This window comes from Biomphalaria glabrata, chromosome 5 (assembly GCF_947242115.1).
Source record: "Biomphalaria glabrata chromosome 5, xgBioGlab47.1, whole genome shotgun sequence".
Classification (NCBI taxonomy): Eukaryota; Metazoa; Mollusca; class Gastropoda; family Planorbidae; genus Biomphalaria; species Biomphalaria glabrata.
In genome coordinates, this window is record NC_074715.1 from 4,189,619 (window position 1) to 4,217,510 (window position 27,892).

General features: G+C 36.1%; 1 protein-coding gene across 4 annotated transcripts; it reads left to right on the forward strand.

Annotated features, from left to right (window-relative positions):
- Positions 1-27,892, forward strand: LOC106075904 (aminopeptidase N-like). 4 transcript variants are annotated; one of them, XM_056029059.1, is made up of 9 exons: positions 1-99; positions 16,292-16,601; positions 18,445-18,689; positions 19,842-20,036; positions 20,480-20,580; positions 22,507-22,665; positions 25,270-25,396; positions 26,031-26,151; positions 27,802-27,892. In XM_056029059.1, the coding sequence occupies exons 2-9, from the start codon at positions 16,334-16,336 to the stop codon at positions 27,867-27,869; spliced, it is 1,284 nt and encodes a 427-aa protein (XP_055885034.1). In that variant the 5' UTR covers positions 1-99; positions 16,292-16,333; the 3' UTR covers positions 27,870-27,892. The 4 variants fall into 4 exon arrangements, with proteins under 4 accessions (XP_055885034.1, XP_055885035.1, XP_055885033.1 ...); XM_056029060.1 differs by lacking the exon at positions 1-99 and adding an exon at positions 7,633-7,806; XM_056029058.1 differs by lacking the exon at positions 1-99 and adding an exon at positions 13,684-13,767.

The window sequence follows — 27,892 nt, forward strand, 5'->3', positions numbered from 1 at the left end:
GCCAGGCAAATGTGTCGACCTTAGACGACTGTTCCCATTCTCCATGGGGTAAACATAACTGTTTGCCCAAGGAGAAGGCGGGTGTAAATTGTGCTCAGGGTAATTTTTAATAGTATTTACAGTATTTACGCATTTACAATTTGCTAATTTACTACATTTTATTACATACATATTGTCACAATCAATCAATAGATAGTGCTAATGTCACAATCTAAGATGGTGCCAGATGTTACGATTATACTTATATTGCACTATCAATGATCGTGGTTGCCGAAGATTTAGAAATCGTCAGTTGATAAGATGATCACCTAGAAGTTGCTAGTTGATGAAAGGATCATCTAGAGGTTGCCAGTTGATAAGAGGATCATCTAGATCTAGGAGTTACTATTTGACAATACGATCTAAGTATTTTATTATATTCAATGAAGAAACTTCTCTTCGTCTAAAACAATTACTTTTATTCAAAACGTGGAAAAGCTATTCACAAATAATTACAATGGTTAAATGTACTTGAATAAAATAACTGATCTACACAGTAATACAATTGAGTTCTAATACAAAACTCTAGTACATGTTTTCATTAACACGTTCCAAACAAGACTGGCCAAAAATCTAGAAATTTACAGAGCTTTGGGCGTTTTGCCATGTGACTCGTATCTCATTGCCGCTTGGTTGAAATCTGACCAATAAATGCAGCTCAAAGTACAACAATCAACACCTCAAAACCAATCACATTTATTCTGAACATAGCTCTCCGCGTGAAGGAATTACCCGAGGTCGCTGACTAGCTAAATATAGATACTGTGTACGTGACACATGTATAAGTTTTCAAGAGTTATTATGTATTGTTTGGTGTAATGCTCAAATTGTAATCAAATTTCTTTAACGTTATGAATAAAATCGTTATATAATTTCTATTTTTTTTAAGTATATGTGGCTACAGTTATGTAGCTTTGATATCGCCACATTGACTTAAAAAAAAAAGAAATTATTTAAAGTTTTTTTTTTTCAATAAAACTTTTTATTTATAGCATAACCTTTATAACATAAGATCAATTACAAAACAGAGGCATTCCATTGTTGTGCTGGTTACTTAATAACCTCATTAACCGTAGGCCTCACACAAAGTTGACCTATACTTAATCTGATTTATAGATTGTAAAAGTCTAAAAGCATACTTTTATTTCTCTATACTAAATAATCTCATAGCTTTATTATTTTAATTGTTTCTTACACTAAAAAGTAACAGTTTATAAAGTTGTAGGAATTATTTTAGTGAAATTAAAATGCATTATAAGCATAATATAACTTAATGGAATTCAATGTTTTTCTAATTAAATTATTAAAGGTTCGAGGCAAAAGACATCAAAAGATGTACAAAAAACATAATCATCGATTAGTAAATCTTTTTCTGAATATACAGATATTCCTACTCCAGAGTTGCCTACAAATACGCATCTTTTTTTTTTGGTACACAAAAGGACACGAAAATACGCGAGTGCGGTTTATCATCTGGAAATACGCATTTCCCCCTTCAAAGCAAAAAAAAATTAATCATAATAAAGTAGTTCTTGTAAATCATATATATATGATCATATATATATATATGTATATATATATCAGTGCCTTATTGCCTGGAAATGGACTTTTTCGATTAGATCTAGATCTACTATGAGATAGCATCAATTTTTGTTTTTTGTTCGCGCGCGCTATCGCGCGAATATTTAAATTGTCCACTAGATTTAACAGATCTAAATAAATCAGAGTTCCTTTTAATGTGTCAGTTTATATGAAGTCTTTAACCTGATTTTGAATTGATTGATTAGATCTACATCTAATTCGTCAAGACTGGAACTAGAACTTGAGATATTTTACGATGTCAGACACCTATAATAGAATCTTAGGTAAATTTAGAATTATAATCTAAATCAAGACCTAAATAGATACAAATCTCTACATCATTATCATCATCATCAAACTCCGTTTCAAGTGGCATTTGAGTAAGGGTTCTACTTTATTAGAGAATTAGATGTAGATTCCAGATCTAGATATAGATCTAAATGTGACCAGGCTAGGTCTAGTAACTCAAGCCTTGAGCGTCAAGCATGGCTCTAGATATCTGTAACTCTTCACAAGAGATTTATTGATTTCCTTTCTTATCTTTATGGATTCTAAAATACAAAAAAAAAAGGGGCAAATTGGCTGTTCTAACTTTGTATAGGTATAGGTCTAGATTTTAGTAGGCCTATTTTACATTCACGATAGAGCCTACAGTTCCGTGGGATTGTTAAAAATACCTTTAACTGATGTTCCCTAATGTATAACGTATCTTCTGAGGCAGATCGAAAGCTACTGTTTAGTCAATAGCAACTATCTAGGTTACATTACTTGTGAAAGCCTAAATCTTAAGAATGAAATCAAGGAGATCTGAAAGCTGAGTGTGTTAGCCCTTATTCAATACAACTTCAAGCATCAGAAATCAGAATAATTAGCTTTATCTTACAGCTTTTCGGCATACTTAATAGCCCAGCTTTTAATATTAGAAACAAATTCAATGACCAATTAAGATTATTTCCCTGAAAAAAACAACAACTTTAAAATGTTTGTTATTAGTGATAGTAGGTTGCCAAAGCTTTCACTGCTAACTATGCAAAGAATGGTCTGAAATAGGAAAATCGGAACTCTTTCAAAATGTGATAAAATAATTCCAGTGTTATGATACCTTGTAAAGATAAAGATATAATATAAATAAATTGCCTATAAACAAAACTACTTTTATATAATTAGATGTCACTGATCCAGTTTAGCAAACCATTACATCTGGTTTTAGTCTTATTTCACTTAGAACGAAAATGTTCTTTCTTTTGAATGCATTTTCTGTTGCCTCTATTATGGAAAGTAGAAAACACAAGATGTAATATAATCATAAAATCATTGCATTGTGACAAGAATGACAGCATTCTAACATATTCTAGAAAAGTCTATTATAGATGACAGACTAAAAGTGTAAATATTTTGATAAAAGTACAAATTGTCCTATATAATTTCATGTTGTTTTAACTTTAGAATTGCTGTATTTGTGTATGTTACGTGCTTGAATTACTTTTAGTCCTTCCTGAGTAGATTTCTTTATTATTAGAAAAATACACATTTGCCCCTCAAAATACACATTTCCAGGTCTGGGAATACACATTTCCATTTTGCATGTAGGCATCTCTGCTACACAAAAACACATTTTAAAAAAGAAAATGAACGCAATCAGTATCAGCTTAGTATCTTATTTTAAAACACGTGGTAATATAAATATTTTCCTTATTAGTAGGATGTCCTAAAACACATCCAACGCTAATGCTTACATTTGTATTTATGTTTCTTGTGTGTTGTGAACTGATCTGTACTGGTGTGTCGAACTTGCTTGATGTAATGTAGTGTACTGAGTTCTTATGAAATGTTTTGTTATTCTTGTGTAAAAAAAAAACTAGGATAGAGACTTGTTAATGTAGTGTTTTATTGGGTAATTACAATACATGACACTGGTTCAAAAAATCTAATGATATTTTATCGTGGTACTGGTTACATAATACCTTCATAGCCCGTGGGCAACACAAACGGATAATATATACATCATCTACCCTTTAAATCATATATGTCTAAACAAATATGTTTTATCATGTCTTAACAGTATTCATAGAAATAACCAAAATTGTCATACATTTTATTGAAATATAGGAAATAAATCAAATCCTAATATATTTCTTCCTTTCGTACAATAAATAGTAAACATTTGCAATAATTAGTAAAACTTGTATCCATATAATAAAAACCTTAGTTTAGATTTTGAATTATAAAACAAATCGATTTCCTTTTAAAAGCAAAATGATTCTGACCTGAACATAAAAAAGTAGGCATTACTGCTTAACAAGTTTAAAAATACCGTTAAAAACGATTTTCAATATCGTTTGTAATATATGAGATGAAAACTTTACAGAAAGACGGAAAAAAAACACAAAAACAACTAAAAAAACTGACCACAAACAACCTATACATGTAATTCTCTTCATGGCTCAACAGTTTGAACAAGAAGAAGAATAAAGGAAAGATCACTCTTTTGTTTCCGTGGATAGAGTTACCCCATGGAAAAACAAGAGAAGGGGGAGATAACAAGTTGTATTCACCCGTCACTACTGATGGCTGACTGGTCGTGCGGTTTGCGCGCTGGAGTGTCATTTGGATTTATCGATGGTCCCGGGTTCAAACTCTGCCCACTCCTATCCCCCTTCGTCCTGCGGGAGGTAAGGACTAGGTAGTAAACTATAGTCAACTCTGAAAGAACATCCGAAACATGTAAAACATTTTACAAAGAAACATTTTACAAACACTAAATAGCAGCGCGGACTTAACTATTGTGACCAAGAAGTTATGGAAAGAGAACAACTAATCTACTATTCTATATTCACCTGTTACTAAATAGTAGGGCCGGACTTAACCATTGTGGGGACCAAAGCAAAAAGGATTTCGCCGGATCAAGTTTGGGTAGGGAGGTGGATAATAAGTAAAATTTAAGAGTTTGTATTAGAAAATAAGTTCGTCTATGCATTTTATTTCATTCTTTACTATTTTAAGGACTTTTCGTATATTTTGCGATTTCGGGAGATTACCAGGACACGAGGGCGCGGGAAATCTGTTTTAAGTTATAGAATGGTTTAATTTCATAATTTATACACCTAGAATTAGCATGGACCCTATGAAACTGTGGGTACTTTGAAATAGCGGGGACCACTAAAGTTACATAGGTTGCAATTACCTTTGGCAGGCCCTGCAAAATAGCGGCGTATGCTAATGCTAATCCTTTTCATGGCTCAAGAGTTTGGACACACATGAAGAAAAGGAACGATCACTCTTTTATTTCTGCAAGTTTGACGGACTAGAGTTACGAAAAATAATAGAGGTGGGGGAAGAACAAGTAGTATTCCCTCGTCACAAAATAGCAGGGCCGGACTTAACCGTTGTGACCAAGAAGTCATGGATAGATCACTCTTTTTATTTATACCCCACGTAGTTATAGCGGTAAAATAAGAGGGGGGGGATTAGAACAAGTAATCTACTCTGTATTCATCTGTCAATAAATAGCAGGGCCGAACTTAAACGTTGTGGGGCCCTACGCGAAATGGATTTGGTGGTGCCAAAATTGTGTAGGGATACTGATAATAAGTGAAATTTAAGAGTTTCTATTAGAAAATAAATTTATCTTTCTATTTTATTCATTATTTACTAGGTACAAATTTACTTTTCGAGCTTTGAATGTAGCGAAGTCATATATAATAAAATTTCTATTTCCTACATAGATCACACTCAATAGCAAGAATTACCAAATGTTTCAATCTATCTTCGAAAATAGTTGACCTCAAGTAATTCTTCATTAGTTTGAGGCGCGAGAATGCATAATGCCATTTTTACTTATCACACGTAGGATAGGCGTTTTCCATATTGAATGACAACCCAAAATGTCAATTTTTGTCAGTATATTTCATGTGATTTTTATTTAGTTTTAAAATATTTTTTAATAATTTCTGGAGATTTTCAGGACTTTTTTGTACATTTTGTACTTTCAGAAAATTTCCAGGAGCTCCTGGTTAATCAGGAGGCTGTGGGAATTCTGTTATATGTTATAAAATATTTTAATTTAATAATTTACACCTAGAATTATCACGGGTCCTTTGAAAGTGCAGGGCCCACTGCTGTCAAATAGGGGCCTAAGGCCGGCCCTGCAAAATAACGGCGTATCCTACGCCGTGGGTCGACTATTACTAATAGATTTTGAAAACAGTTAAGTAAGCTGTTATTACGTTATTAGCTTGTTAATATATGTAAATAATCAATGAATGAGTTTTGTGAAAATATGTCTTAGTATATTTTAGCTTATTAAATGTGATGTCATATTCATTTTATTTAAGGGTTTAACATATTAAGATTGAAAAATTCGTGGCATTAGACTTGAAGGATATACTTGTGAAGAAAAAAAAAACTTAATAATTACAAAATCTTGTTCTGTATATACTGACATTTATTCTAACATAAAAAACGCATTCTTTCTTTCTTTATTTTTTTAACAAAAGTGAACGAAACAAATACATAATCGGTACCTCATTTCGAAAAATGTAGTAATATAAATATTTACTTTTTTTTAGAATGCCCCAGAGTCCATCTAATTCTCTTATATCATCTACCAAAAATAATCTAACATCTAGTTCTGCTAGTGGGTAGGGTGGTTTTAAACGCACTTTGGGGTAAAAGGCCTTTTTGGATGATGGAAATTGCGATTATATGTGATTATTGTTCCCTGCCAATTGATTATACCTCAAAAAGCATGTTATGGCGATCCAATTTCTTTTACTCAAAACTAAATTTGAATTTTCGAACCTAGTCTACTATAAGGTAAGTCTTTTTTTTTTGTAATATTCTTTTTTTTTTATTTCATCTTCATGTAGAATATTTTCTGCATAGGAATTTTAATTTTAAATCACGTAAGATTTGATAGATTTTATAATGAATTAATTTCATAATATTTTTATTGATCGTTTTACCATGACCTAATAGTGGGTAAAAAGCCCCATCGGACTAAGAGCACATTGCCCACTTACACAATAACTTGTCATTTTGTAGAAACTAATAGATCTTAGCTATTTGTTAACTTTATCAGATCTTTTAAATGTATCATATATGCTTGACATAGTTATTTAATCTCGATGTATAATAGATTTCTAAGTCTAGAAGGTAGAGGAGATCTAGATTTGGGTTTAGAATCTAGATCTAGTCTAGTCTAGATTTTGCTTTTTTTTTATAATTGTTTATATTATTATAAGAGTCATTGTATATATCAATAAATCTAGCGAAATAATAGTATTTTAAAAAATTAACTCAACAGTATATATCATATAAAGACTATTATTAATTAATAAAGATGTGTTTCTGTTTCAGACAATGTTTAGAAGGATTGCTGCTAGGTCAGGTGGTTTGCGGTTCGGGCTGTCGTCAGGATGCTGCAGAGGTTAAGACGAAGTTGTCCAGTTAGAAGGTTCAGACTAGGGCATGATCATTTTCATTACGGAGGGAACATCTGAATTTTTTTTCTATTTCATTTGAGACAATGTTGAGAAGTATTGCTGCCAGGTCATGTAGTGTGCGCTTCGGACTATCTTCATGACGTTCCAGAGTTCAAACCCTGCCCACTTAAGACAAAGTCCTTTGGTTAGAAAGTTTGGACTTTTTACCTTTTACCAATCCCTTAGTCTGTTGGCCCGCTGGGTCACAAAGCAAGACTTGTCGATCGTTTTTCTCCATTCCTCCCTGTCCTCTTTTGCCTTGTTTAAAACCTTTTTCAGTGGTAGGCCCGTCCATTCTTTTATGTTGTCCTCCCATCGCTTTCTCTGTCTGCCTCTTCTTCTTTTTCCTGGTCCTTTGGACTAGGACATACTAACTTTCATTTCTAAGGGAACATCTGAAACAGATAAACTCAACAAGTTGGCTGGATATGATTTTTATTAACACCTGTTTTGTTTCATTAAATTTTAGTGTCATCTTTTTTTTTATTTATAGCCCTGATGATATTATATCAATATTATATTGCGTGTTATTAAAACATATATGTTTGTTTGGTATTTTCATTCATTTATGTTTAGAACTGTATTGTAGTAGTTTAGATTTGTATTAAAATTAACTTTTTTTTTTTTTTTGCAACAAGCAGAAACTATATAATAACGATCTGAGATGATGTCTGTGTGTCTAAAGATTCTAAAGTTATTGGCTGTGAGTACATAAAGCTGGAATCATTTCAGTAGAATTGGTGAAAGATTAACTGGAGGGAAATAAAAATTATTAGTACAGTGTCTCTACTACAAAATCATTTGGTATCATTTCTAAAAAAAAAATAAAAATTAATTATTTATTTATTGAAATTAATTTTAATTTAATAATATTATTGGAATGATTTCATTATACTAAATTGATTACGATTAATTGAACGATAAACAATTGAGACAGTTTATTATCTTTTGAGACTGCCTGAATACCTTCACCAATCATAAAGCAGTGGTTCCCAAACTTTTTTTGTCTCGTAGACCCCTTGGCATGTTTTCTGATTTTCTGTAGACCCCCTACTTAAGTTTTATGAATTTTTGAAAATTCATTAATTTCAAATTACACATTTTGTATAAAATAATTTCTAGCCAGTGACACGAGGATTGAAAAAGTAATTGAAAACTACAGCATCCGTTCACCAACAACTTCAATAGAGCAGACACAGACAGCCGTTGCGCATGTATTAAACAATGGTTCTATGTAATTGTATATCTCTCATAAATTGTCCAGCATGCAGTTAAATCCGGCCCCGGTTAAGGCATGATCACGTGATTTATCATTTGAAACGAATAAGGACAAGTATTTAGACACGCTAGTAGGACTCATTTCAAGGCTAGATTAGTTGTCTTGAGTCCTAGAACTAGTTAAATATGTTCTTTAGTTCTGGGTAGAAAGAAGAAACATCTTACAAGGAAAGCATAATTGAAATTAAAATTATTTTGTTTATCTTGATATATTTGATAACATAAATTAAATACAAAAGACTCTCTAAAACTTATTAGTTTAAAGTACAATAAAATACTCACGTAAACTAGATCTAAATCAAAAAGCACTACCAGGTGTTAGCTATTCTTGTAAGTGTTATGACATGATTAGGAATTAGTTATTTGTTTCGGGAATAAGAGGAAAGTTTTACTTAGCGACGATGATGTAAAGTTGGTTAAAAAACAAGAACGCTCTAAGTGACGCTACATAGAGGACGCTTCGTATAGAGCCGTAGAATAGAGATACGGATTTACGGACATAGCTGACATCGGACGATTCCCTTCTTGGTTATTAAATATATGTGTAGAACAACATCAGCGTCGACTACATATTTTGATTGTTTCGGCCTTTCGCCGGTGTTACTGAAGTAGATTGAGTTCAGTGTTACTTCCAGTCAGACTTAGAGCTACACTAGTTATATTTCATAGAATTAACACCGAGCTGAAGCCTTAACATAAGACACACATGCTCTATTGTATGCATACATAAATATATATAAAAGAAATGTAACAATACATGTATAACATATTCAGGGGCCACAGGTTTTTGTTGTGCGATTTCCCTGAGATGTGCAATTTAAAGTTATTGTGTCAGTGAGACATCGATCTGACCATAGCTAATGCCTAGACATCTCATTTCTATTAGAAGATCCATAGTCGCTGCGCAACTGAAGGAGGTCATAAACACCTAGAATAAATACATGTCGTTTGATTTAATGGTGATGTCGGGTAAAGCTTATTCTATCAAACAATTTTGTTTAAGATTTTGTTTTGTGGCGAAAGAATACACCAATTTAACAACATCAATCCTCTAGCAAAGCTGTTGCATGCTCACGATTGCATTGTCCAGGTAAACAACACTGCTTTCAATGCGCGATTTCAAGCTCGTGTAAAGTAACCTGTACAATGTTTGCAGCTAGTTTATTCTCTACTGGCTTTATAACATTTACCTAACATTTCAACACATTGATCTTCAAACTATCAGCTAATGGCGGCGAGGTCTGTGCTTCCATGTTAAGAGACCTTCTCTGTCCAGTCATCTGATCTTAGTGAAACCACTTTCCATATACATCTTTTTAATATCACCTAGACCAGGGGTTCTCAACCTGTGGATCGCGACCCTCTTGGGGGTGATTGACGATTTGCCAGGGGTCGCCTAAGACCATCGAAAATATGGATGGTTATTGTCTTTTCTTCTTTTGCTGTATGTGTGTGTGTGGGGGGGGGGGTCGCGGCAGAGTGGGGGATTGTAAAAAGGGGTCGCCGAGCATAAAAGGTTGAGAACCGCTGACCTAGACCTTTCCCTTAGTCTGTTAGACCGTTGGGGTACCACACAAGATCTTTTGGCTGTCATTTTCCATTCTTCTCTGTCTTTTTGTCCGGATAGAACCTCTTTCAATGGCAGGCCCGTCCTTTCATGTTGTCCTCCCTTCGTTTTCTCTGTCTGACTTTTCTTCTTGATATATTGTTAAGACCCTAGTGGCGGACTGAAAGGGTTAATGTGTGTGCGGCCTACTGACACACATGATTCAGGCCAATCACACAGGTCAAGGGCTGGTGAACAAGGGACAGTACTGCAAATGCACGCAATATGACCAATGTTATGGTCATGTGGCCAAAAAGCTTTTACAGATGGGGGGACAGTGTGTTAGAAATGACAGTCGAGTCCAGGACAGCAAGCAGTTAGGACTGTGTGCTACGAAGTGAGTCCTCGAAAATGTAGCTGTACGAGCTAGAGAGACTGGTAGTGATTAGTTAGGCAGTTCTGTTTTGTAGCAAAGCATTTCAAGTTACTGTAGCCAATTTGTTTAATTGCTGTTGTTGATGTAATTGTAAATAAACCGCCACCTTGTTTATTGAAGCTCTTGTTGTCAAGTGGATGTTTTAGATGTGCTGTGTTGTTGGGCAGTGTTTGCAGAAGGCCTGATAGAGAAGAACGTAACAATATTATGGATGGGGGGAGAGTAGTATACAAGGGAAAGAGGGGAGGTAATGCGTGTCGGATTATAGTTTTCGTAACTCACTAGGGGTTAGATACGAACGATTACTGTGTATCGATGGTAAACACTTAGTGATAACAAATGTATTTCTAAAAGAATCCAAAAATGAAAAAAAAATTCTCTCATGAAATTACAAATGTATTATTTATATAGAAGTACTCCTAGCGATTGCGGGGCCCTATGCGAAACTAATTGCGCGGGGCCTAGTCTGGGTGGAAAAAAGGATAATAAGTAAAAAATTAAGATTTTGTATTAGAAAATAAATTCAGCTTTGCATTTTATTCATTCTTTTCTAAGTACAAAATTGCGATCAAGTTAATTTTACATTACCAATCTTGCAACCTATGGCATATTTATCGTTTTTATATGCCAGTGACTATACAAGTAAATACCGTATTGGATTTTCCGGTTATGGTGAAAATTCGTCCAATTATTACATTTTATGCATGAAAGCTGACACTGTCTTTTTTTTTTAATCGCGAGTAGGAATGGCGTTTGCCATAATGAATGACATTGTCTATTTTTTATGAGTTTTCAGGAAATTATAATAAGTGCAGGTTATTTCCATAAATTTTTCCTATAAATTTAAAAATTAAAAATTACACATAAAATTAGCGCGATGCCTATAAAAGCGCGGGGCCCACTGCGACCGCATAGGTTGCAGTGGCCTAAGACCGGCCCTGAGTACTCCGTAATCCATCCTCTTCTAGTATATGACATCTGACTAACACAAACACCAGTCCAGTTAACAACTGTTCAACCTTTCTGAACTGGGAAAAGGACCCCACGGACTAACACACTCTCTCACACATACAGGGAACATTACAACATACACGTGCAAGGCCGTTCACATTCATAACCTGGGAGTATATAAACTAAGGGATATAACTCTTTCATACCAAAGTTACAACAATACATTCATACTCTCTATACATACCCCTGACAATGCGTTAACCGCAAGAGTCTAGACAATCTCTTGCAAATCCTTTGATTAGATTCTTTCGTTAATAAGACTGCAGCTTTTGGTTACGTTCTATTCAGTGTTAGTTTGGAAAAAATCAACATAGGTCTACAATTAAACTATTAAAATACTTTATATGTTATATTCACACCTACATGTTCATTTTTAGTAAATACATTTAAATTTAATGAATCGACTTCTTTTTTCTTCTACCACTGATTCTCACAGTTCCTTTGACTATATAAAAAAGTAAAGTTTCCCCTTTCAGACCTTGTGGTCTATAGGGCAGATGATGTAAAGGTCATCTGTTTCTGTGGCCTACGGTTAACAAGGGTGTCATGTAGCCAGCACAACGACCAACAGCCTTTACTTTTCCCTAACTAATGTCAGGTACCCATTAGAGCTGGGTGGACTCAGAGGCGCCCGAAGATCCCGAAATTAAAAATCCCAGTCTTCACCAGGATTCGAACCCCGGTCCCCGGTTCGGAAGCCAAGCGCTTTACCGCTCAGCCACCGCGCCTCCTGTTTGACTATATAGCCATATAAAAATGATGTTCGGATGTTTTCATTTAGAGTTGGACTTTTTTACGGATTACTCCTTCTGGCTACGATACTTTTGCACACACAAACACACGCACACACACACCTCAATGAGTAAGTCAAAAATGCAAGAAGACTTGTCAGGAAATAGTTTCTGTGTGTGTGTGTATTGTCCTTGCCTGGATATTGTGTGTGTGTCTACCATAACACTACATCACTTACTGTACTGCGCGAGTCCGGATACAGCCAAGGGACATCACAATGAATTATGATGTAAGTACGTGCGGTTTGCGCGCTGGACTGTAGTTCGGACTTATCAATGGTCCCGGGTTCAAACCCTGCCCGCTCCCGTCCCCCGTTTTCCTGCGGGAGGTTTGGACTAGGAAGTAAATTATCTTCAAAACTGAAGGAACATCCGAATCGGAAAACACATTTTACAATATAAAACTGACAAACTGATAAAGACTTCGTCTGATATTTATTTACAGATGGGGAAGCTCGTTTTGTCTCTATCCGTCCTTTACTTATCAGTCTATCACTATAGGCCTCATTCACCAATCGTAAACAAACAATATATAGTCACGTGATAATATTGATCAAAACAACGATTAAAAAAAACTGTCAGGTGATAGCCACTGTGTATAAACATAAGATCGTAATTTGTATGGAAGAGATAGAGAATCACAAGGCTAAATGTTGTTTGTTTACGATTGGTGAATGAGGTCCATTCTTCCTTCTCTAAGCCCTAGCCATCTTGTTCTTCCATGTACCCGCATTCTGCAACGTCATTCATCTACTTCAGTACATTTACTGTCTCTAAACACAATGCACAATATATTTATCTACAAACCTAACATAATCTCTAAATTCATCTCAGTTCTCAAATTGACCTAGTCCTTTTGTGTCCTAACATTTACCAGTTCTCACATTGTTGTAGTCAAAGTGTTGTCTTTCAGTCACTTTATTTACCCAGTGGCGTAATACTAAAATTCGCCAACTTTTGGTGGCCCTGGGGACTTAACCTCTTAAGGGACCCCTGCATTTTAACATTCGACATCATGCCATGAGAAAATTGCATACTATTTAAAGTAAAAAAAAAAAAATTAAAAGTCAAAATCAAAAAGTCATTTCAAGTGGGGCGCAGTTGGGTTTTCAAATTCTCCCCCAGCCCCTACCATAGCTACGCCACTGCCTGTACCTGGCCTTCTAAATAGGCTACATTACTGTAAAAAAAAATGTGTTGAATGTTGACTCAAAAACGAATACGGCGGGAAACGCCAGCTGCGGGATTTCAAACAGGGGCCATTTAAAGGACAGTTCAAAACGCAAACTACTCAACCATGCCATAGTTTGTTTGTTTTTCTGATGTGGTGGCAGCGTTGTAGTCGTCAGATCGCTGATAGTTTTTGACCATTATGAGGAAAAAAGAAGTGGCCTATTTGTATTCCTAAAATCTTTGAGACTCGCTCTCCCACAGACTCCGCCCCGTTGACGTATCGTATTAGTTCACTCCCTTTTACAACAGCCAATCCGAGCCAGGATAATAGTTCTGAAGATCTGACCCTTTTTTTACCTGGGTTGGAAAATGTAAAGTGACACTTACGTACAGGTAGCTGTACACACTATACAAGAACGACTCCAAAAGGTAGTCCGTTAATTACTAACCAAATCATACTTTTTTTTACTTTTTTTCTTTTCTCTCTCTCTCTCTCTCTCTCTTTCTCTCTCTCTCTCTTTCTCTCTTTCTCTCTCAAGTCAATATATGGCTTCTTTTGTCTCGAAAGGCAATGGATGCGCCCAAATGAGTCACTGGTTTTGACTTAATCTTGAGACGGGGCAGAATCCGGTGTGGCTAATCAAGCCAATTCTAGAACGGCAGACTTTGCCACAATTCGTACATGTGTATGCCTTTGATTTAGGGCTAGCGGACAGGGCAGCTTTCTTTTTTTCCCTCTTGCTTAAGGCCGCTTCAATTCTTTTGTTCTCAGCAAGGGTTGTCCCAGCACGCACAGTCTGTCTCCATGCACTCCGGTCTTTGGCTGTGTTTTCCCAAATAATTTCGATGATGCGTGTGGCTCTCATGTCTCGCTTGCAGATATCTCTATATGTTAGTCTTGGGCGGCCCTTGGGTCTGACTCCTTCCACAAGCTCGGCATATAAGATATCTTTCGGGATTCTACCCTCTGGCCTGCGGGTGACATGTCCGAACCAGCGTAATCTTCTTTGTTTCAGGAGACACAAGTCAATATATCTGCACAAAGGATACACGATTATCTATATTTGTCTTGGCATCTTTATTTTTTTTTAATTTTTTACCTTAAATTTATAGATCTGTAAATTTAATCAGCATCTGGTTGCATGCGGCCTCAGAACGAGACAGCTGAAGGTCACTCACAAAGGCCGCGGGATACATTCGAGACCTAAAGGAAACCATCGGCCCAGGACAGACGCAGACGGCGAAAAGAAAATCAAAATCCACCACCTGAGGACAATGGTTATACTTGCTCTGTTTGTGGTTAAATATGTAGGTCATGGCTGGGGCTGCGCAGCCAGTGGAAATACTGCATTCCTCTGTAATCTTCGGACACTTAAGACAAGCCTTATAATTATTATATTTAGTCAGTTATCGCATAAATGCAATAAATCTTTAGAATGATACAGAGCGCATTTATCTTTCCCTTATTCTTTCTTTATGTAATAGTCTACTAACTTTACGTACTTTGGTGTATTTCTGAAGACAACAGTATACACAACAGTTTCTCAAACTGTGGGGTGCGACTGCTTAGATGTCTACTAACTTTACGTACTTTGGTGTATTTCTGAAGACAACAGTATACACAACAGTTTCTCAAACTGTGGGGTGCGACTGCTTAGATGTCTTCTCAAAAGGGGGGGGGGGCGTAAAGTCATGATAAAATAGGGGGGGGGGCGACTTTATAAAAGTCGAGTTCTGCATGAAAGACGGTCTGGACAAGGATTTGAAAGAGAACTGGTTCACGTGCGGTATTAGGGCTGCCCTTGTAGGGTGGCAAGGCGACCTTAATGACCACTTCCTTTCACGTGCTCTAAGGGAGTAATTCTCGGCATGGTTCGATATTAATAAGATTTCTGATTTGGGGGGGGGGGTGAAGTGGGATAATTTATAGAGGTGAAAAAAGAAGTTGTATATTCATTGTAGTTATAAATGCGCATCTCATGAAGGACCATGTCTGCAATCAGGAAGTTTTGAGATTGGCCAAAATGCACCATACGTATGCTCTCCTGACACAAAGAAGACTACGCTGACTCGGACAATTCACACGCATGCCAGATGGTAGAATCTCGAAAGATAGCTTGTGGAGAGAGTCAGACTCAAGAACCGCCCAAGACTAACCTATAGAGATGTCTGCAAGCGAGACATGAGAGCCACAGGCATCAGCTAAAGTATGTGGGAAAACATAGCCAAAGACCGGAGTGCATGGAGACAGACTGTGCGTGCTGGGACGATCCTCGCTGAGAGAAAAAGAAACGAAGCGGCCTTAATCATGAGAGAAATAAAAAAGAAAGCTGCCCTGTCCGCGAGCCCTGAATCAGATGCACACAAATGCATCAATTTTCGCAAAGTCTGCCGCTCTAGAATTGGCTTAATTAGCCACACTAGTCTTAAGACTAAACCAAAATCAGAGACTTTCGAGTTCATTGACTTTCAAGACCAAAAAAGCAAAATATATATATATATCTATCAAGCCACGAATATTAAGCTAGTAAATGACATTATTTCCAATGTTTTAATATTTTATAAGATATCCTCTAATTGTATAATAAGAAGCTTTTCAAATGTCTTAGTCCTAGAAAAGTCTTAAACTTAGCATTAGTCTTAGTTTTAGTCTTAGCATTATCCTTAGTCTTAGTTTTGATCCTAGCATTAGTCTTAGTCTTAGTGTTCGTGTTAGTCGTAGTCTTAGACTTCTTTGTTTCTACATTGCACTTAACACCAGGTCCTCAGCTAGGTAAAAGCGGGGGGGGGGGGGGGGCATTTTTTAATTTTAATTTTCGGAAAAGTGGGAAGGGCAATCAGTAAAAGTTTTAGAAAGACTGATCTACCTTTAATTAATATGTTGACATAAATAAGAGAATTAATAAATTAATACAATTCCCTACAATAATGAATAAATCATTTTTTTATTTAGGAAGTTCATTATCACTAAATCTGTATTGATCGTCAATACATTATGTCAGCGAAAAAATCGGAATCCACGGATGTCTGCGACAGTCAGCTAGACTTACTAGCCAGGCCTAACGACAGGAGCAGGTGTCACATGAGAGCCTTAGCAGGATTTGTCTTTTTCATTCTGGTTGCCACGGGAGCTTTTTGTGTGTGTGTTGTCATCTATTTCACAGGAGGCTATAGAGAAATGATTAATAGATATGATCCTGAGACAGTAAGTGGAGAGAGGTCTGACTGCTTGAGACTCGCCAGTCAAGGATATAAAGAATTATGTAAGAGAATAGTGTTTTTATTTCGAAATATTTAAACAGTTTGCTCTCCTGCATTTTGATCATTTCAATTTCCAGATTGCCAAATATTTATTTATGAAGTACTATTATTAGTTTTTTTAATACATTTGGTATCTTTTCTTCTTCTTAATATCGCCCAAGTAAAAAAGTCTTGCCTGATATATATATATATGGGTCCTATGAAAGTGTGGAGCACAATGCGACCGCATAGGTTGCATTGGCCTAAGACCGGCCTTGCAAAAAAAACGGCGTATGTTACGCCGCCGATCGATAAGTATCATAAGAATACTGTTTCCTACATGGCTCACACTCAATAGCAAGAATTACCAAATGTTTTAATCTATCTTTGAGAATATTTGGCAATACGTAATTTTTCATTAGTTTGAGGCGCGAGAAGTTTCTTTCACTGTATTCCACTATTACGGGTATTGCATAATGCCGTTTTTTTTTATCGCGCGTAGGATATTGAGTGACATCTCAAAATGACATTTTTGTATATATATTTCACGAGATTTGTATGAGTTTTCAAAAGATTTTAAATAATTTCCGGATATTTTCAGGACTTTTTCGTAAATTTTGCAATTTCATAAGATTTCCAGGAGCTTCTGGCAAATCATTAGGCAGCGGGAAATCTTTTATAAGTTATGAAATGGTTAAATTTAATAATGTATGCACCTAGAATTAGCACGGGTTATATTAAAGTGCGGAGCAATATGCGGACACAAACGCTGCAGCGTGGCCTAAGGCCGCTATTTCAAATAGCGGCGTTTCCTACACCGCCGGTTGACTAGTATATATATATATATATAAATTGAAAACAACTTCTTCAAACTTCTAATTTCAACATTCGCGTAGATTTTCAACTCAGTATCAGCTTGACTTAAATATCGTGATGATGTTCAACTTTCTACTAAAACAAATTTTACTGATATAACTTATTACTGAAACAACTTAGCGATAACTTTAACCTCAACTAGTGGACCCGCAACTGCTTAAGAACTCATTCCAACACAGGAACCAGTTACAACATAAACCCCGACTAACCAGCTTGCCCCCCCCCCCCCCCCATTGTTTAAACGTTGATCAACAGATGTCTGCGAAATACCTTAAAAGTACACCGGTATTTTAAATTGGAAAACATTTAACATTAGGAGATGGATGGACAGAAGAATATAGAGGCGCAGATCTTAAAGAGGAAGTGGAGGTGGATTGGTCACAACCATAGAAAAGTTACCAGCAACAGAGCTAGGCAGGCCTTAGAGTGGAACCCCCAGGGAACAAGACGCTGAGGAAGACCAAAAAGAACATGGCGACGCTGTGTACTAGAAGAAGCCGAGACGATCGGAAAGAGCTGGGAACCCATCAAAAAACTAGCAAGACCGTGGAGAGTGCGGTGTTTTATTGAGACCCCATCTTCTATGAGCAACGTAACGGAAAGATGATGATGATACAGTATTGTCAAGAATCATAGAAACTTCTATTCTAAATATTTTATTAAGTTTGACCTTATAGAAACTGACGTATTTATATTTTTTCCTGAACTTCCTTACCTGATTGGATGATTTATAATTAACACGTGTTTGTTTTGCGACTTCTTTGAAATGACCCCGGTTTCTGGAAAGAGGTAGAATTGTGGTTTTTCTGTCTGATTCAGGCAACCCAATTCATTCTCTAATAATACTTAGGAAGAAGGGTTATTGTCCTAGCATTGGGGCCTCGACAAATATCCTGCTCCGGGCCTCTGCATTTATATATCCGGCCCTTGTCTCTTCCTTTAACTGTTATATGCCAGTCTCTATCTCTATTATGTTTAATCATTCCCCAGGTGAGAAATGCCCAGCTCCTAACACCTCTCTCAAAGGACTGCACATGAAGCGGCAAGCGGAGCCTTGCCTGCCACTCATCGACTATTCAGCCAGTTCAACACCTTCATTCAACATACAACAAACACCAACAGTGACGCCAAAACTGACCAACTATCGGATCCCCACCTCCTTGTACCCTACCCATTACAATATTGAAATACAGACTTATATTGCTGGCGATAACTCAGCAAATTTCTTCTTCAAGGTAAACTAGTAACAAAATAGTGGTTTTTTTTTAAGTGACATTGTCTCCTACACGAAGCTGATGACTTTATGTTAGAGTGAATTTGCTTTTCTTAGACTTAGGTCCTCCCGCACAGTTCGGCGCATTGGGCGGCAAGCTGTCTCCACAAAGATCTATCGCTAGCAATGTCTGAGGCCTCCTCCCACCTGGTGTCCACTGTTTTGAGGTCCTACAAGAAAGTGCAGCGCCAAGTTATACGAGGACGTCCCTGTTTGCGCTTTCCTCGTATTGGTCTCCATGTCATTGCAACTGTTTATATGCGTAGACCATTTAGTCGTAGATCATGTTTCACAAACCTCATGCGACGCTTTATCACAGGCTCACTAAGTGTTTGACTCCCGGGTCGGCATAGGGTCTCCTTGTTTGAGACACGATCTCTGTAACTGACTTAAAAAATCCGTCTCCAGCCTTTTTTGTTGAGCCACATTTAGTGGTTTTTTTTTTATATTTCGGCAGATGACTTCCATGTCTCACATGCATATGTTGCTGTTGGGATTACGATTGTGTTGAGAAGGTGTATTTTTGTCTCAAGTACTAAGGCTTGGCTTGTCCAAATAGGCTGCTGTCTTTTCTATTCGGCACACTACATCATAGTTGGTATTATCATCGTTTGTTATGATGCTGCCAAGATATATGAACTTGTCCAACTCTTCAAGCTTTGACTCGCCAAGTCTGACGGGGACATCCTTTGCCTTATATCCCACTAGCAAAATTTTAGTCTTATCCAAGTTTATAAGGAGACTAATTTTGGGTGGCTCTCTATCTAGGCTCTCCGTCATTTCTTGTATGCATTTATTTGTAGTGATCGATAAAAAAAAAACAAATAAAAAAAAACATTAAACTACTTTTTTAAAGACAATACCTCCTTTATACAGTTTTAAGTATGCTGTTTTTTCTCTTAAAAATTAAAGCATGTCATTCAGTGAAAAGTATAACAAATAAACATTAACATTTTTTTGTAGATGTTTTATTTAATTACAAGAAACACATTATTTCTTATTTGTCTTTCTCTTTCACTGCTATGATTATTTTTATTTATTCTTTATATTTGTTATTCCATTTCTCAACTGTTGTAGGAAACTCCTCACTTGTCCATTTTTGTTTTCACGCCAGGGCCATGTCAAGATTTGGTTGCGATGTGACGAGCCCTCGGACAACGTCACACTTCACCTCAATGGACTCACAGTGGACTATTCAAGTCTAGGTTTCTACAGCAAGGACTTAGACCACAGTAGTCCGAACTACACGGATTGGTCAGCAGATAAGAAAAGAAACTTCTTTATACTAAACCTTGACGACTTCACTGAGGTAACAAAAAAAAAGGCCGCGTTAAACACTTTGTTAGCATGAAGACACACTATATTTATGTACATATATTTAAATTATTTTAGCGGGAAGGGGGGGGTTGAGAATAAATCCCCCCACCCCACCTCGAAATAAAATCCTGGCTACGCCCATGATACAGATACTATATATATATATATATGGCTGAGTTTAATTAGGCCAGTAAATGACTAACAGACTCTACTCCCCCAAGTAAGCAAGTACCAATAGAGTTGGGTTCACTCCAAGATGTCTTTCAAATCGAAAGTCTGCACAAGGATTCAAACTCACGACCCTTTCTATCGTAAGCCAACAGCCAAGCGCTTTATCGTTTGACAACCACACCCCTAATTATAGGAAATGCCATGCATAGTCTTCTAATACATAATCTATCATTCTATTCATCCGTGTTATTAACTCTATCTCAGGCTGGTAAAACGTATGTAATAGAAATGAGCTACACGTCGCCTTTTAGTAAGGAATTAAACGGACTTTACCTCAGTTCATACAAAGGAAAAAATAAGATCCAGTAAGTTACAAAAGTTTTAGCATTGAAATTTAACAATATAGAACTAGACGTTTTAGTAGAAATAATGTAATTATAATTTAATTATCTAGTAAACAAAAAGAGATAAACTTTCGGTCCATGGATCAGATGCAATGAAATATTGAAAAGCCATGAATGATTTAATTAAAAATCCCATGTTTAAAAAATACGTTTATTACATTATCTATCTGCTGGCTTCGCTGCTTTGCTATTTTGATTACTAAACACTGTAACTTTTAATGTTAAGCACTAAATTTAAATGCACAGATTGACTTATTGACTTAATTATGTGCTTGAAGGCTGCCTGGTCGTGAGGTTTACTTGCTGGACTGTCGTTTGGACTTTTCGATGGAACGGATTCAAACCCTGCACGCTCACATGACCCGTCATCCTGCGGGAGGTTAGGACTAGGAAGTAAATTATCTTTAACACTGAAACATAAAACAAAAGAACCACTCCCAGGCGAGCACAGGGCAGCAACCACACCTCTCCACCGAACTTGGTTCTGAGCAGCTTTCTTCATCTGCTTCCAATTCATTCCAGTACCCTCAGCTTCACTGACAACTGACCTCTTCCAGGTTTGCTTGGGTCTGCTCACTTTCCTCATTACTTGCGAATTCCAGTCAAGGGCCTGCGTTTTCCACTCTTCAAGCAATCTGGCGCTCTAAGGAATTATGTCTATACATAACAAGAGTCTATAATGCACAGATTATCATGGCCAAAATATGATTTTCTTTTGCGCTCTGAGCATGTCAGCTGGCCTGCTTATGAAAGTTCAAACTTTCCTTGATAAACTGGTGGAAGCGTGGTCGGGAGGCTAAGCAGGCTTGATTTTGGCTTGGCATGACTACCTTGAAGAGGACTCGAGGTTTGACACCCGACTCGAGCAGAGTGCCTAAAGGCAGCACGACCGTTGTCGCCACTGTGGAGAGTCGGAGCACATCTTGCATGAGTGTCCACAGCTCCGAGAGCTGCGGGGTAGTCTATCTGCAGAGACACTTGACCTTAATGGGAGCTTAAAGGCACTGCGCCTAACAGCAGAGTTACTTGCCAGGGCTCTACGGTAATCCTTCCAGCCCTGTTTTTCAAACGGAGTTCATCTCAGGTGCCTAAATGGTCCACAAATGAGATTGGACCACATCGCTTTGACGATGCTGTTTTCGTTAGAGTAGCGCTATATTAAAGATATTATTATTATTATTATTATTATTATTAACTTTTATTCAATTCTGCAAGTTGAAACATTGTGTGTGAGAGTTTAGGAAAGTGTAAAAGTTATAGTATCTATAACTGGGCTAAGCAGTTTAATTAATAACACTAATGAAATGCAGAAATGTATTTAAGTGATTTTTTTTTTTTTCTGTTTAGATATCATTCTATGTCTCATTATTTCCCATGTTAATTATCTACCAATGTGGTTAAAGTATTGTTAAAGTATTGTTAAAGTATTGTTAAATTTTGTAAGAGATCTTTTCTGTTTTATAAGTTTAACAGGGGCTTAAACTTTTTTTTTTTTAATGTAAAAAAAACTGTAAAAAAAATATTTTTTAACCAATTGGCAACATTTGTATCATGAATTGGAAAGCCAAAATGTATTTTTTTAAAAAAGCTTATATCAGCTCAAACTTATAAAAATACTGAGCTCTTTATTTCACTAACACCCATTCTCGGATGATGTTAAAACTTTAACCAAATATTTATTTTATGTAACACCAAATACATTACAAAACAACAAATACGTCAATTAATTATTGGTATTAGTTACGTAGTTTGGTTTTAAAAATAGGATAGTAACTTCTACATTATTGAGAGATATAGTTGTGGATGTAGAGACAGTAAAGTTCTTCCAATTAAGTAAACTTTGAAAAAAAAAACGAATTTGTATATTTATCTTGTTTTAACTTTTAGCTATCAGGCTGTAACTCAATTTCAACCCACTGATGCTAGAAAGACATTCCCATGTTTTGATGAGCCTGCCATAAAGTCGACCTTCAATGTGACACTTGTACGACCAAGCGGTTTTACCTCAATATCTAACATGCCTCTTATTAACAATTCTACAACATTGTAAGTAGAAAGTAGATTTTTAAAAAAAAAGTAGTTTGGTTTACTAAGTGTCTCGTAACTGATATTACATTTACACCTGAAGTTTCTCATGGATCGGGGCCACTGTGGCTGAGTGGTAAAGCGCTTGGCTTCCGAATCGGAGTTTTCCGGGTTCGAATCCTGGTGAAGACTGGGATTATAAATTTCTGGATTTTTAGGAGCGCCTCTGAATTCGCCGAGCTCTATTGCGTACCTGATATTAGTTGGGGAAATGTAAAGGCGGATTGTCGCTGTGCTGTCCACGTGACACCTTGCTAACCACAGAAACAGATGAGTTTTACATGATATGCTCTACAGACCGCATGATCTGAAGGGAGACTTTACTTTTACTTTTATTTTTTCTAGATCTATCGTATTGCATCTATCTATCACCGTCCCTATAATGTAATTTCTGGTTAGAAATGTTTAACTAGTTAATTGTATTCTAAATAAAGACACATCAAATTTGAATATTTAAAGATTTAAAGCCCAATAAATTAAATATATTATATTCTAGTGTTATGAACATAATGATAACAGAGCCGATAAACCATGTGCGTTAAGTATGGCTTTAATACACTGAATGACTACACAACACATTCTCACGGACGAGTTACAAGCACATGTAAACATAAGAACGACAACCGATACAGCAAATAATATAATAACACCTATTAACTGAGCAAGTGATTGATTAGAAAAGACATCCAGGCATCCCCATCAGAGGAACTTTACCTTTTTCTCTTTCTCCTTCAGTTTACTTAATCTCTTTTCTCTCTAAACCTACTGATTACCTTTTTCTTTTCTCTTCCGTTTTACCATCCTTTTATCGTCCAGTTAACCCTCTCTATTTTGTCTTCAGTTAAACCTCTCTATTTTTCCTTCAGTTAACCTTCTCTCTTTTTCCTTCAGTTAACCTTCTCTCTATTTTTCCTTTAGTTAACCTTCTCTGTTTTCATTCAGTAAACCCTCTTTCTTTTTTTCTTCAGTTAACCCTCTCTGTTTTTTCCTTCAGTTAACCCTCTCTCTTTTTTCCTTCAGTTAACCTTCTCTCTATTTTCCTTTAGCTAACACTGTATCTTTTGTTCTTCAGTTAACCCTCTCTCTTTTTTCCTTCAGTTAACCTTCTCTCTTTTTTCCTTCAGTTAACCTTCTCTTTTTTTCATTCAGTTAACCTTCTCTCTTTTTTCCTTTAGTTAACCTTCTCTCTTTTTTCTTTCAGTTAACTTTCTTTCTTTTTTCATTCAGTTAACCTTCTCTTTTTTTCCTTCAGTTAACCGTCTCTCTTTTTTCCTTCAGTTAACCTTCTCTTTTTTTCCTTCAGTTAACCTTCTCTCTTTTTTCCTTCAGTTAACCCTCTCTCTTTTATCTTTTTTCCCCTTCAGTTAACCATCTCTCTATTTTCCTTTAGTTAACACTGTATCTTTTTTTCTTCAGTTAACCCTCTCTCTTTTTTCCTTCAGTTAACCCTCTCTTTTTTTCCTTCAGTTAACCTTCTCTTTTTTTTCCTTCAGTTAATCTTCTCTCTTTTTTTCCTTCAGTTAATCTTCTCTCTTTTTTTCTTCAGTTAACCCTCTCTCTTTTTCCTTTAGTTGTCGCTATAAGTTTTGTATCGAATGTCTGTTTGTCCGTCCCGTTTAGATCTCGTAAACAAGAAAAGATGTTGTATATCCAACATCATGATATTTTAGACCTTACAAAGTTATGATGCTACGGCTATTCTGTACCTTTCAGAAAACGAAAAATGTAATTTTCATAACTTTTCACTTTCAATAGTGAAATAAAAACAACACGGTTGACTTTTTAGTAAGGGAGATAACTATTTACTATATTTATATAGATATAGATTCTTTGTTATTTTTTAAATATTTAATACATTTCTAAATTAAATAATTTTTGTCATACTACCTACTACATTTACAAACGCACACACAAAATCCCTTGTTTTTGTTTAAGAAAAAATCTATTTAATATGCATTTAAGTACAAAACAAAAACTAATGACTAGTGTTTCATATTAAAGATGTAGAAAGCAGCTCAATAAGAATAGCCAATGATAACAATGTGCACCATTATAGTCCTTGAATAAGGGATTGGCTCTCTACAAAACAATCAGATCAATAAGATAATCATTCAATAACATAATTAAGGCTAGGTTCACATTAAACTTCACCTTCACCTATTCCCCTTTGTCTGTTAGACCATTGGGGCACAACACAAGATCTGTCAACTATCCTTCTCCATTCCTCTCTGTCCTTTGTCTTGAATAGAACTAGTTGAAGTAACTATACACCAATATCGGCAACACTGTCGACACGAGCGCGTCTTTTCTTTTTTGTATCGATGGAGATTTGAGTTTTATTGATGTTTGTAGTTCCAAGCCTGAAAATGGTGAAACCTTCCTTTTTGGCTGAGCGGATCACTTCGAGTGCCGATTTAGAGTTTGTGTTTTTCACACCTTGTGAATTTTTATTCTAGAATCTAGATCAGTTAATAAATTAATTGTATAATTGATTCAAAATATTTAATGTATTTTCCCCTCAATGATAAGACTGCTAATATTATGTTTGTTACATTGTTTGTATAGAGTGGAGGAGGGTGTGACTTATGTTAAAGATGTGTATGCTCAGACCAAAAAAATGTCAACCTACTTACTAGCATTTGTTGTGTCAGACTTTTCCTATATTCAAACTACTACTAAGGATGGAGTCCTGGTAAACTTCTTATTGAATTATAAGATTATTTTTCTATTTAATCAATTTGATGAAACCAATTTTCTCTACTTAAGTCAATCTTATAAATTTATTCTTATAAACATTCTCTAACTGTTGCTTACATCAGGAAAAATTATTTTAACTCTTTCTCTCCGTAATTATTTTCCACGTAGCCTACCGATGGAATTTATTTTGATCATTTGTGTTTCCTATTCTGTTATGATAGAAGCTAAATAACCTTTGTGTATGTTATTAGGAAAAGTTAAATTAGGTATCTAATTATAGAAGAATGCATGCTTTTTTTTATTTAACACAAATTAAAGTTTATAAAAGCAAAAATTAATTTAATTTCATGGAGTCAAATCAACGTTGGTATCGTCAGTTAGGAGTAAAAGAGTTAAACTTTTTATTATTTATTTGTGTAGGTCCAAATCTTTCTCGTGAAGCATTCATTCGAATTAGTTCATACACAATTCATTCACAGGCATTTGAAGAAGTTCATTTCCCTCCTCCCGCATCTTGTGAGAATTTTAGGAAGTAGTTCAACCCGCCCGAATCTCTATTCACATCCCCCAGTCCCCCACCAGGAAAAAAAAACCCATGTAAATTGACACACTTTTTCTTCTTTTTCTAGTGCAGAGCCTGGGCCAGACAAGAAGAAGTCTCCAATACTGCGTATGCTTTGAATATTACTACTCAAGGTTTAGCCTTCTTTGAAGAACTGTTTGGTGTTAGTTTTCCCCTACCTAAACTAGGTAAGACTAAAGTCGATCCAAATGTATGAAGGCGAGAGGACAGACATTTGTCACAAATGAACCTCAGTCACTCATCGTGAACAAACAAGATTGAGTTTGGTGTTTCTCTATCTCTTCTATACAAATTACACGATCTAATTATAATGAAAAATACTTATCACGTGACATTTCATTTCATTGTTTTATCTATATTATCACGTGACCGTTTATTTTGGTGAATGGAGTCCATTATTGTTTGTAATAAAATGTTTGTTGTAAAATGTTTTACATGTTTCGGATGTTACTTCAGAGTTGAAGATAGTTTACTTCCTAGTCCAAACCTCCCGAAGGACGACGGGGGATGGGAGCGGGCAGGGTTTGAATACTCGATCATTGATAAATCTGAACAAAAGTCCAGCGCGCAAACCGCATGACGAGGCAGCCATCCGCCATACACAGAACTAACTATTTTATTCATATTATTATATCACTGCTCCTTTGCTGGTGAACACCAGTGCACTGTAAAAGAGTTATGAACGCAAGAAGAGACAAGATTGTTGACTGTTGATTCTGGGTAAAACAGAACTAGAGAAAGGTTAGAGCCACCCGAGCTGTAGAAGGGATCATTGCCGGTGTGGTCAGTAGATGAGAAGCAATGTAGATTGTCTGGTCAGGAAGAAGTCTTGTGATTAAAGCTGTTGAAAGGGTCCTTCTTGTTAGTAGAAGACATTCCTGTAGTTTATATAGACTGTCGTTCTACAGACATCGAGAAGGTAAGGAGAGGCCTTGTGTTAGTGGCGTTAAGATGTTGGCGAAGAAGTGGAGGCACAAGTGAACCTTGCAGGCCAGAGCTAGATGAACTCGTATCCAACAAAGACATGTATGTTCATTGTAATCGTCTCACATCTTTTATCCCATGTAACAAACAGTAACATAGCGTATCAACTAGTAACGGATCTCACTTCCTCAAAGCATGGAAGAACTAACACAATACAAGACAAAAACAATAAATGCTTAACTGAGGAAAACAAATGTGATAAAAAGATGGACGGAATACAGAGTTGTATAACTTTGAAATCCCAGGAGATACAGAGATACTAACTTCCCCGGCACTATCTAAAATAGACGATTATCCAATGCTACGCTCGGAAGTAGCATCTGCAGTGAAAACCCTGAAAAGGGAAATCGGCAGGAGTTGACAACCATCCTGGTGAACTTCTACAGGCGGACAAAGAAACCAATATAAACACACTTTTTATGATTTGCAACAAGATCTGGCAGTCAGGAGAATGGCCCAAACCCTGGACCCAATCACTCATCATAACCCTTCCAAAGAAAGACATTTATAACTCAGTCAAAACTATCGCACCATCAGCATCATAAGCTATCCAAGCAAAGTACTTTAAAAATTATTATATTAAATCGACTAAAACCAATAGCAGACACAAATATATTAGAAGAATAGAATAGATTCGTTATACTATTATGTTTTCAGATATGATAGCTTTACCAGACTTTGTTACACTATTATGCTTTCAGATATGATAGCCTTACTAGACTTTGTTACACTATTATGTTTTCAGATATGATAGCCTTACGAGACTTTGTTACACTATTATGTTTTCAGATATGATAGCCTTATTAGACTTTGTTACACTATTATGTTTTCAGATATGATAGCCTTACCAGACTTTGCTGCTGCTGGTATGGAAAACTGGGGGCTTATGACTTTCAGGTAAAACAGTGAAAACGCTAGAATGAA

Excerpts from the sequence above, each read along its gene's own strand:
- LOC106075904 (XM_056029059.1), top strand. The coding sequence starts at position 16,334 with ATGTCAGCGAAAAAATCGGAATCCACGGATGTCTGCGACAGTCAGCTA. Across the intron at positions 20,037-20,479 it reads ACCTTGACGACTTCACTGAG|GCTGGTAAAACGTATGTAAT; the intron begins GTAACAAAAAAA and ends ACTCTATCTCAG. Across the intron at positions 22,666-25,269 it reads ATTAACAATTCTACAACATT|AGTGGAGGAGGGTGTGACTT; the intron begins GTAAGTAGAAAG and ends TTGTTTGTATAG.